The sequence below is a fragment of the Sander vitreus genome, chromosome 2 (genome assembly GCF_031162955.1).
Source record: "Sander vitreus isolate 19-12246 chromosome 2, sanVit1, whole genome shotgun sequence".
NCBI classification, from domain to species: domain Eukaryota; kingdom Metazoa; phylum Chordata; class Actinopteri; order Perciformes; family Percidae; genus Sander; species Sander vitreus.
This window is the reverse complement of record NC_135856.1, coordinates 1,325,437-1,337,649: the sequence shown is the minus strand read 5'-3', so window position 1 is coordinate 1,337,649 and position 12,213 is coordinate 1,325,437. Positions and strand designations below refer to the sequence as shown.

General features: G+C 42.3%; 1 protein-coding gene across 1 annotated transcript; it reads right to left on the bottom strand.

The window, feature by feature from the left end:
* Positions 1-388: 388 nt before the first annotated feature.
* On the bottom strand, positions 389-10,610 carry pgap4 (post-GPI attachment to proteins GalNAc transferase 4). The gene is made up of 4 exons (XM_078272394.1): positions 10,501-10,610; positions 7,688-8,314; positions 5,888-6,650; positions 389-3,654 (listed from the first exon to the last, which is right to left on the bottom strand). Exons 2-3 carry the CDS (start codon positions 8,167-8,169, stop codon positions 5,927-5,929), a joined length of 1,206 nt encoding a protein of 401 aa, XP_078128520.1. The 5' UTR covers positions 8,170-8,314; positions 10,501-10,610; the 3' UTR covers positions 389-3,654; positions 5,888-5,926.
* Between the last annotated feature and the right edge of the window lie 1,603 nt (positions 10,611-12,213).

Here is a 12,213-nt window from a genome sequence, read left to right as displayed (position 1 = left end):
TGTGTATGTGTGCTAATCAGAGGTTAGAAAGGGAATCACAGGTGAGGGAGATGGAGGAATTAGGATCTGGGAAGCCACACAGTTTCTCAACCTCAGCTGTGTGCGAGTGATGTTTTTAGATCTCGTCTGCTCGTTTTTTAATCTTTCACAGTCAGTCTTTTTGTAGGTATTTTATAAATGCATTTAATAACACCTACAAAAAGACTGTGAAAGATTAAAAACGAGCAGACGAGATCTAAAAACATCACTCGCACACAGCTGAGGTTGAGAAACTGTGTAGCTTCCCAGATCCGCGTCTAAATTGGCTACAACAATGTGGTTATTGAACAGATACGGTGTGACATAAAGAAGTGGTCACTGCTGGAATACAAACTCCCCGACAACCAAGTGACTTCAAACACAGAGCTTTATTGTGTTTAAATGTAGAAAACAGTGAAAAAAAGTGAGTCTCAGTGTTCACACAATCACGTGCCAAGATTTCAATTCAACTCAAAATCAAAATGTGATCCTGGAAGAGGAAGTAAAAACATTTCATTTGCATTTTCACATCGTGTTATTACACGGCTTGTATCTTGAAATGCCAGATTTAAACAATAGTCTAAATCTATCTTAAATGCTATTAACGTGCAAACAAAACCTTCAAATGTTTGTGTTGCAGTGAATCAAAGACAGAAAACATTTGATGCTAAAATTACAAAATCGAAAATTTGTAAGGCAGAAATAAAACCCCAAAATCAAACCTCAATCACATCTTACGCTGGGTTCCCCCCGGCACGTCTCCGCTGTATCCGTGACGCGGAGTCGTGTCACCACAACACGATGCCGACGGTGTTCACGTTTTGCAGACAATGACTTGTTGGTGTTGATGTTTTCTATCAGTTTATATCTGGCCTAACACAACTGTTGTAAGTGTTCTACTCCTGGCACACGCTTTGCCATTTAGTTTGAATATCATTATATACTAGTAACAAGCTAGTTGTCGTGGGGTCAGCCCTATGTTCCCACATTTCTAAGATTTTTCTTAAAATTAGGCCCTATGTTCCCACATTTCTAGGACCTTTTCAAAATTAGGTCTTGTGTTCCTACATTTCCCTTCAATTTAAGCCCTATCGTCCCACACGACTTTTTGGAAGCACTTTATAGTAAATAAATGAATGAATGAATGCAATGCTAACGTTACCACAATGCTAACGTTACCACTACTACTAAAACAAACACACACACACACATATACATATATATATATATATAAACTCACCAGGAGTACCAATGTTTTGCCAAGCTAGCTGTTAGCATTCCTGTGGTCATAGAGATACGTATCATAAAGGAAGCTATAGGAAAAATCACAATCTTTTCATTTGCACGTATAGCATGTGTGTATACACGGCAGAAAATATTGGAGGCACGTTGGATGAGTCTGCTCTCTCATTGGCTACCACTCTGCGAAAGTTGACTCCGAGTCGACTTTGGGAGAGCGGTGAACATCCGGGTACTTTCGCCGTCTCAGAGGGAACCAATTGAGTCGCTCTGCCGTTACTTCAGCTGCCTGTGGAAACCCAGCTTTAAGAGACTGAATGTCACTCCATTTTACTGGACGATTGTCTGTGACAAATAATAAAGTTCCCTCTTCTGAAATCAGACCTTAAAGTAAAATGTCTTTCTCAGTTTAAACACGCAGTGAAACTGAGAAAATATAACTTCAGAAAGCTTTTAGGAACTTGTCAAATTACATATGTGTAAATTGTAATTGTAGATATTTTCCTCAAAATATAAAACTGCAGTTCACTGATTGTTTTGATATTTAAACCTTGATATGTTTCTGTATTTTATTAAATAATATAACCATTTATTGTCATGATTTTACTGTATATTTTTAATAATAAAGTGCAGTTTGAAAGTTAGTAGTGAAGTCAGAAATCAGATTCTTTTCGAGCTGCCAAACTTAAATCTGAATCATAGTTTACAGGATGTTTCATCAACAATGTCTTTCTGTCAGTCTTTGTTCTTTAAACTCTTCATTTTTGTTCAGACTTCGACATCTGAAGATGTCACATTTTATGCTGCCGACAATGTTTTAAACAATATGTCATATTTATAATAATGCTGCCCTTTGTTTTTGAGAATCAAACTCTTAATTTGGCGGGTCAGAGCTGAAAACAGGAACCAGTTTATGCTCCTGACTTTGAACTCTCATAGGCGTATTGGTTTTACTTTGGCAGCTACTTCCTGTGATTCTCGCGGGTTTTTAATTCATTATATGAATATGTACAAATACAATGCACTGAAACATTACAACTGATCCACTTTAGAGTCATTTCCTCCAAAGCTGAATCATGGGTAATATTCTGTCACGGAGTAAAACTTAACGTCAAAAATATTAAAGGCACATTCAGTGATGCAGAGCGGTCAGTGAGATGCTACGTTAGTGTTATATAACCGTCTGACACTTTAGTAAGTCATGTTTTCAATCTTCTTCAGATTCTGCTAACGACAGGCTAACGTCGAGCTAACATCAAGCTAACGTTTTTAGCTTAAACGTAGTGTGATCTTTCTTAGATTTTAGGAACTTTACAGCAACCTTTTCTCTTTTAACATTTTGAGTAAAAATACAAACAATAATGCATGAATGAGACTGTCTCTCATAACGTCGTACGGTTTGGAGGACTGGTTGGCATTTTTTTAGTCTCGCTTTGCCAGACCCTCCTCCACAGCGCTGTGGAGGAGGGTCTGGCTAGTCCACACAGCATTCCTGGATGGGAGGAAAACGTGCTCTGGTTTATTGGCATTTCTTTAAACCAATCACAATCGTCTTGGGCGGGGCTAAGCTCCGGACGGAGCCGCTGCAAAATAGTCGTACGAAAGAAAACTCAGATTGGACAGATGGTCTAACTAGCTGTCTGGATTTACCCTGCAGAGATCTGAGGAGCAGTTAACCATAGTCCTCACAAATCCACCAGAGGTTAGAACGCCAACACAGAGACAGAGGAAGGAAAATACATGCATCTGGTGGAATTTTGGGAGGAAGATGATGATAGAAACATCTGATATACTTTGTTGAAGATTCGTGACCCCAGGCGCGAGAGAAGTATTTCAACCTTCCGCTGAACAGCAAACCTGAAAGTCAGCAAAACTGATTGAAGTGGTTTTCCAGCATTGATGACATGATCTGACGTCTGATCAGACTGAAAACACAGAGAGTGGTTTATGGGATTTGCTGGTGAGAAGATTGATCGAACTTTCTGTCCCAACACCACGTGAAAATCAGCCAAAAAGTGAGACTTTTTGGCATCTCGAGGTGACTTAAAAGGTTGAATCAGGTCCGTCAGTGAACCTGCGTCATAGTGAGTATGTCTACATGCAAACATGATACGGGTCATGTAATCAGTACATCCTTTTGGATATTCTGAATAAGGCCTTTTTCTAAATTTAGCCTTTTCAGATTAAGACGTGTGATATGTCGGAATTTTTCAGATTTTTGAGGCATTCTTTGGACGTGTATACAGCGCATTCAGAATCTGCGTCTCAATCTGGATTTTTACTGCAGTTTGTGACAGTTTACTGCCTCTCGGCTGTTTACGGCTTACGGTAGGCTCTGTGCGTTGCTATGGTTACTGGACAAAAATCAACCAGTCGACAGTTTGCAGGGCTGCAGACCTGAAAAGAAGGAGAAACACAGTAACTTTTAAACATCATCAAAGACTGGGATATCAACAGTTTTTTGGATACGAGGCGACCTTTTCTAGAAGCTGGTTGAAGGAATGATCGCTCAAACATGTTCTGATACTTTTTTATAAAATGCATTTTAAAGGTCCCACGACATGGTGCTCTTTGAATGCTTTTATATAGACCTTAGTGGTCCCCTAATACTGTATCTGAAGTCTCTTTATATAGACCTTAGTGGTCCCCTAATACTGTATCTGAAGTCTCTTTATATAGACCTTAGTGGTCCCCTAATACTGTATCTGAAGTCTCTTTATATAGACCTTAGTGGTCCCCTAATACTGTATCTGAAGTCTCTTTTATATAGACCTTAGTGGTCCCCTAATACTGTATCTGAAGTCTCTTTATATAGACCTTAGTGGTCCCCTAATACTGTATCTGAAGTCTCTTTATATAGACCTTAGTGGTCCCCTAATACTGTATCTGAAGTCTCTTTATATAGACCTCAGTGGTCCCCTAATACTGTATCTGAAGTCTCTTTATATAGACCTTAGTGGTCCCCTAATACTGTATCTGAAGTCTCTTTTATATAGACCTTAGTGGTCCCCTAATACTGTATCTGAAGTCTCTTTATATAGACCTTAGTGGTCCCCTAATACTGTATCTGAAGTCTCTTTATATAGACCTTAGTGGTCCCCTAATACTGTATCTGAAGTCTCTTTATATAGACCTCAGTGGTCCCCTAATACTGTATCTGAAGTCTCTTTATATAGACCTCAGTGGTCCCCTAATACTGTATCTGAAGTCTCTTTATATAGACCTTAGTGGTCCCCTAATACTGTATCTGAAGGCAGGATACCCAGGGCTCAGTTTACACCTATCACCATTTCTAGCCACTGGGGGACCATAGGCAGGCTGGGGGAACTCATATTAATGTTAAAAAACCTCATAAAGGGACAGTTTCATGCTATGGGACCTTCAACAAAAATTTAATTATGTGTTTGTGTATAAACTACATGTGTTTTGTGTGCAGAAATCTTAATGTGTAAAGTAACTAGTAACTAAAGTAACTAGTAACTAAAGCTGGAACAGATGAATGTAGTGGAGTAACTAAAGTAACTAGTAACTAAAGCTGGAACAGATGAATGTAGCGGAGTAACTAAAGTAACTAGTAACTAAAGTAAGTAGTAACTAAAGCTGGAACAGATGAATGTAGTGGAGTAACTAAAGTAACTAGTAACTAAAGCTGGAACAGATGAATGTAGCGGAGTAACTAAAGTAACTAGTAACTAAAGCTGGAACAGATGAATGTAGCGGAGTAACTAAAGTAACTAGTAACTAAAGTAACTAGTAACTAAAGCTGGAACAGATGAATGTAGCGGAGTAACTAAAGTAACTAGTAACTAAAGCTGGAACAGATGAATGTAGTGGAGTAACTAAAGTAACTAGTAACTAAAGCTGGAACAGATGAATGTAGTGGAGTAACTAAAGTAACTAAAGCTGGAACAGATGAATGTAGTGGAGTAACTAAAGTAACTAGTAACTAAAGCTGGAACAGATGAATGTAGAGGAGTAATTAAAGTAACTAGTAACTAAAGCTGGAACAGATGAATGTAGCGGAGTAACTAAAGTAACTAGTAACTAAAGCTGTAACAGATGAATGTAGAGGAGTAACTAAAGTAACTAGTAACTAAAGCTGGAACAGATGAATGTAGTGGAGTAACTAAAGTAACTAGTAACTAAAGCTGGAACAGATGAATGTAGCGGAGTAACTAAAGTAACTAGTAACTAAAGTAACTAGTAACTAAAGCTGGAACAGATGAATGTAGTGGAGTAACTAAAGTAACTAAAGCTGGAACAGACGAATGTAGTGGAGTAACTAAAGTAACTAGTAACTAAAGCTGGAACAGATGAATGTAGTGGAGTAACTAAAGTAACTAGTAACTAAAGCTGGAACAGATGAATGTAGCGGAGTAACTAAAGTAACTAGTAACTAAAGCTGTAACAGATGAATGTAGTGGAGTAACTAAAGTAACTAGTAACTAAAGCTGGAACAGATGAATGTAGTGGAGTAACTAAAGTAACTAGTAACTAAAGTAACTAGTAACTAAAGCTGGAACAGATGAATGTAGCGGAGTAAAAAGTATAATATTTCTCTCTGAAATGTAGAAAGTGGCATGAAAAGAAAAGACTCAAGTGTCGACTACATTTGAAAGTTGACAGTTACCCTTTAAATGCAGCCTTGTTGCTCTGCGTTCCCCCCCTCTCAGAGGAGTTTGGGCCTCGCTGGATTGGCCCTCACCGAGGAAAAGGCCCCGATGTGTGTGATGAGGTTGGGTTCCACGCTGTGCGCCTTCTCCCCGGGGATCGTCCTCGCCATCCGATACAGAACCATGTCCTTGGCGTTGCCCTTGGCGCAGAACGAGCCGTCCAGATACTCGGCCACCCTGAGCGAGGCGTTGCCGGGGAAGAGCATGGCCGGCGTGCAGCACTCCGTCGCCGGGGAGACGGCGTAGAGCTGCGGGGAGAGCCTCCGCGCCTCCAGGAGGTAGTGCCGCCCCAGCAGCTCGGCGGCCGCCATGACGTAGAGCGTGAAGAAGAGGAGGTGGCCGGCCGACAGCGAGAAGGAGAACGAACACGCGTTCCAGAGCCGAGTGGCGAGGAGGAGGGCCGTCGCTGTGACCAGCCCAAGGCCCACCCACTCCAGGATGCGGTACGGCTCGGGGTTCCAGTAGCGCTGCAGCCTCTCCGGGTGATACAGCTTGACGTAGAGCGTCTGCAGGGCAAAGCGGCGGGACAGCAGGTCCTTCACCACGGAGAAAAAGTCTGGCTTTGGCAGAGCGTCGTCCTCCAGGACGATCACGTGTTTAGGCTGCACCAGCTCCCAGCCTTTGCGGAGACAAAAGACATAATCCCTCTTCTCCCTCTCGAAGGTGTTGGCTCGCTCCCTGCTGTCCCTCTGCTGCTCCTTCGGGGAACGCCGGATCACCCTGTTTCAGGTTTGATATAAAGTACATACACAAGGAGAGGAAAGAAGCTTTGAAAGGTCATTCTTTACTTAGGCTACAAAACATTTCAATGAGAGCTAAGCGTGCAAGACATATCGACTCAATATCGTTATCGCAACATATCGAAAGTGTCGCAATACGTACGCAATATTGAGTTTATTTTGTGGAGCGCTGCGTCCCGTCCGTTGGCTGTGTGGTTTAGTTGTGTTTGTAATGATCATGTTTCATTGGCCAGTTACTGTGCCACTTGCACATGTTAGTGCACGTCAGCGCACGGTCCACTATGTGACGAACCCTACGGAGCGTACCGCGTGAGTGCGTATTTCAACAGAGTGACAGTGTTGAAGAAATAGAGACAACAAAACAGAACGAAATATTTAAAAATCTCGATATTCCGATATATCTTATAAAAAAGAAATCCAGAAACGCATTACAAAACATAAACAGATTTCCCTAACATTACTTATTTATGAGTCCTCACTAAAATAATATGATAATGCAGTATAAAAATAACTTGTTTTATTGTCACAACAGAACATCAAAATATATTAAAGTTCTGATAAATAAAATGTATAAAAATACAAACTTCAGATATGAAACTGAAAGGGTTAACCACAGGGACGGTGTGGAGCGCCCTCTGGTGGACAGACTATGCAACGCCAACACTCAGAACATGGTTGAAGGGGGGTTTCATCCATTTTTATTTTATTTTTTTAATATTAATTTATTCATTATAAATGCCGATACCGATTCTAAAATACAGTATTGTGGTGCTGCAGAGACTTCTGGCCTACACATCGTATCCTACAGAAAAACATACAAACATAAAAACATATTTTTCAATGAAAATGAGAATAATGACACAAAAACGATCATTCCCTCTAATGTCATGAATCATATCGCAATCGCAATATCAGCCAAAATAATCGCAATTAGATATTTTCCTAATATCGTGCAGCCCCACCCCTGAGCCATAGGTTCAGAATATCTGGAGAAAAATAAAATAAGAGGGACCGAACCTGAAGTGGGCCTCCAGCATCTTGGCGTCCTGGTTCTCCAGGGGCCCGCTTTCCACGTCGCAGACCAAGACCTCCGCGCACGGCCGCGCCCCGCAGCCTCCCAGAAGGCCGCTCAGCTGCCGCATCACCTGGAGCAGGTAGTGGAAGTCCCGCCCCTCACTCCGCCTGGCCGTCACCACGGTAACCAGCAGCTCGGGACGCTGGGCGACGTCGCTGTATCTGGAAGACGTCGGCGCTGCTGCGGCCGTGGAAGCGCTCTGCCAGAAGAGCAGCGCGCCGCGGCCGCGTTGGAGGCTCTCCTGCAGCGCCTCCTCGCTCATGGAGTCCAGGTACACGGAGCGGATGAAGAAGTAGGAGTAGAGCATCCGGTGGCAGCACAGAGGGAGCACCAGGCAGAACGTGATGACGCACAGGGCCGCGGCCTGGGTGACGGTGTTGGACCATCGCAGGTACTGACTGAGGAACGCTCGGCATCGAGGCATCGGTGACGCAGCCAACAACAACCTTCACCGTGATGTTCCCAGCATGCAGTTTGCTTCAGAGAACCCACAGCAGTGAAACCTGGGAGCTGGGTGGAGAATGAGTCCGGTGTTGTCAACAGAGCGCTGAGGGTTTCAGTTCGGCCGTCTGTAGAAAGAGACAAGAGGACATTTCTTTCTCTCAGTTATTGTACAAAAACATGGAAACCACAGCGCCGGGATGCACATCAATATCATATCCTGTCGAAAAAGAACAGCCCCATCTTTCCAACGCAAAATCCATGCGCACCAATTTGTGCGATATCCCGAGAAATTAGGCGTCCGCCGGCTGATCACATGACAGCTGTTTCGGCAGCCACTGTCTCTATCTCACACACACACACACACACACACACACACACACACACACACACACACACACACACACACACTACACACACAGTCTTACTCGCACACACACACTACACAGTCTTACTCGCACACACACACACACACACACACTACACACAGTCTTACTCGCACACACACACACACACACACACTACACACAGTCTTACTCGCACACACACAAACACACACACACACACACAGCCTCACTCGCACACACACTACACAGTCTTGCACACACACAGTCTCACTCTCACTCTCACTCTCACACACACACACACACACACACACTTGCACTTGTCATTTCATAGCAGATTAGTTGTATTTTTGTATATAATGTCCCTATATGTATATCGTTGTCTCTATTGTATAGTATATGTCTATATGGCCAATAAAACTGATTCTGATTATTATATACATTTTTTATTTTTCGGTACAATGGTTGTTAAAGTTAAGTTACAACGTCAGGGAACGTTCCATAAAAGTTCTGTGAACGTCCGATGTAACCAAAAACTAAGGTTCCCTAAACGTTAAGAAAACTTTCCGTGGGAACCAAAATCTAACCAAAACATAACCTTCAGGGAACGTTCCCGCAACCAAAAACGAACGTTCCCGGAACGTTCTGGGAACCATAAATTGTTAGCTGGGTAGACCCCAAATTGAAACATAAGCGACTAAAATTTCAGAATTTTAGAAGATTGTTATTAGGCCTACTGTGACTTAGAAAGTGTCAGGTTTAGTTCCATCATAGGGTCCAAAAACGTCGTAGCTGGCGTTGTTGTTCAGTAGCTCAGAGATTATGGGCTAATAACATTACTGATTTAGCGTGCACTATATCCGTGTCACATTCGCATTAGGGGCTGAGCCCCCCCCCTAAAGGTCTGATCCTAGAATCGCCCCTGGTTGGAACATTTCACTCCTTGTGTTTAAGAGTAAACCATGCATGTTCTGTTTTGGGTAGCAAACACAACACGCTTCACCATTTCACAGCCTATAACAGACACATGGAACTAGTTTGTAACACATTTTGGAACGTGCTGGCTTAAAAAAAAAAGCTCCAAGATACACACAGAAATATTACAAGCATCCAACCTCCTCCCCTCTGGCAGGAAACTACAGATCCCTGATCACAGAAACAACCAGACACAAGAACAGCTTCTTCCCCACTGCCATCACTCTACTGAACTGAGGATAAGTGGGGTCATCCCCTCTTGGGCCACTCACCCACTTCTCTACACGTTACATACTTATCATTCCATTATGATCTTGCACACTACTTTGCACATTTACTTTTTGCACTTTACATCCCACTCCATGTCTACTTGTCTTGATATTATGTTGATATGTGCCTATATGTATATTGTTGTCTCTATTGTACAGTATGTGTCTATATTACTATCTGTCTACTGAATGTTTACTACTACATGTCTATTTAGGCGTCAGGAGTGTGTTCGGTTTTCAGAATGAAGACAGTGACAGGAGTTACAGTAAAAATAGCAGCAACTGTCATGTGTTCCTACAGTGATGTACAGATGCAGCCTACAGATTATCGCTCATGACTTGAAAACAGCGCGTGGCCTATATATAGCAGCCGGGAGATGTTTACAACATCTGGCTCCGCCGCTGCATTAACGCAACACTTCTTCCTGTAAACACACACACTATAACCCTTTGGTAAAGAGAGTTTCTGCTGCCCGCACAGTGTTCAGTGTTCCTCTAACACAGATCACATGGAACACCTGGACACGGTCGAACGTGCCAGTTTTTCTCACGTCGCTTCCGGGTACACTCCGCTGTTCAACCCCAATCTAAGACCGCCGTCGCACTGAATCAACACGACCAAAGCAGCGAGCTAACCGACAGACTAACCGACAAGCTAACCGACAGGCTAACCGACAGGCTGGCGGACCGTTTAATGAAGTAATAATAAGCAGAGAACCGACTCACCTGGAGTTAGGGAGCAGCTGCTGCTGTTTGATGCCCGCTGCCATGTCATCGTGTACGGTAATAGAGCCGCAGCTCAGACACCGTAATGCTGCGACTACAGGCGCAGCCACATTTGCCGCAACATACATTAAGGGGGCACCACTGAGAGGAAAGACGCTCGTTTCCCCCACTGTGTTCAGTATTTAAGACGATTTTTCGCTTTTTATGTTACATTTTCGACGTTTTTGTCGTGTTTAAAGCTTTCTTAGACATTTTTGTTTGCCTATTTCAACTGTTTTCTGACGTTTTTGTCTCTTTTTTCGACTTTTGACTGAGACGCTTGCTGTTTCAATGGGTTTGTAGTTTCCAGAGAGAGAGGCTGCACCTGAAGGCACCATAATCAGCAGCAGGGGACACGCCTCCATGGTTAAAGGGGAGAGCAGCAGAGATCCTCCCTTCACAAACATGTTATCTGATCACACACACACACACACACACACACACACACACACACACACACACACACAGAGACAGTTCCAGGATAATGTGTACTACGGTTACAGTATAATGTGTACTACAGTTCCAGTATAATGTGTACCACAGTGACAGTATAATGTGTATTTACAGTATAATGTGTACTACAGTTCCAGTATAATGTGTACCACAGTACTGCAGGTTGTATATGTGTCATCCCCATGTTGGTACGTGCATTTAAAGTTTAAATAAGTTTGTTAGCGTACATTTAGAAGAGATTAAACGTGTGATTCCTTTGAGATTTAATAAGTGAATGGACTGATCCATGACTGCCCATTTATCACGAGGAGGTCTTTAGTGCTGAGTCATGCTCTGCTGCTGAAGATCAGATAACAGCGTGTTACCTGACGGAGGAATCTGCAGCTCAGGTTGCATCACTCTGGCAGCCATGGCCGCTGATACATGTCTTACAGATGTCCCCATCAGCTGTTACCTTGGCAACAACTTCTCATAGTGGCCCTTTTGGCCTTTCATCGTCATCTAAAATAAAACATTTTGATGTTGTAGATGTTATTTTAAACGTTTTTGTTGTCTTTCTGACTTTCTCTTCACTTTTTCACACTTTAGTTGCTTTCTTTTATCCTTTTTTAAAATCTTTACCGCTATTTTTGTTGAAGTTTAGAGAAGCAGCAGAGGAGTTTACAGAGAGAGGCTGAGGCTGTTTCCACGGATACAGAGAGAGAGGCTGAGGCTGTTTCCACGGATCTGGTTGGGCTAACGTTGTCGCTGTTTTCGACTTTTTAGTTGACGTTTTTGGTCACTTTTTGCCATTTTCCACTTACTTTGATATTAATCTTGCTTGTTCTGAGAGTGCAGTAAAAGTACTAATACCACACTGTGTAAATACTCTGTTACAAGTTACAGTCCTGCATCGAGAATGTTATTTCAGTAAAAGTGTGTAAGTATCATCAGGAAAATGTAGTTGTAGATGAATGTGGTGGAGTAACTAAAGTAACTAGTAACTAAAGCTGTAACAGATGAATGTAGTGGAGTAACTAAAGTAACTAGTAACTAAAGTAACTAGTAACTAAAGCTGTAACAGATGAATGTAGCGGAGTAACTAAAGTAACTAGTAACTAAAGTAACTAGTAACTAAAGCTGGAACAGATGAATGTAGTGGAGTAACTAAAGTAACTAGTAACTAAAGCTGGAACAGATGAATGTAGTGGAGTAACTAAAGTAACTAGTAACTAAAGCTGT

Excerpts from the sequence above, each read along its gene's own strand:
- pgap4 (XM_078272394.1), bottom strand. The coding sequence starts at position 8,169 with ATGCCTCGATGCCGAGCGTTCCTCAGTCAGTACCTGCGATGGTCCAAC. Across the intron at positions 6,651-7,687 it reads ATGCTGGAGGCCCACTTCAG|GGTGATCCGGCGTTCCCCGA; the intron begins GTTCGGTCCCTC and ends AACCTGAAACAG.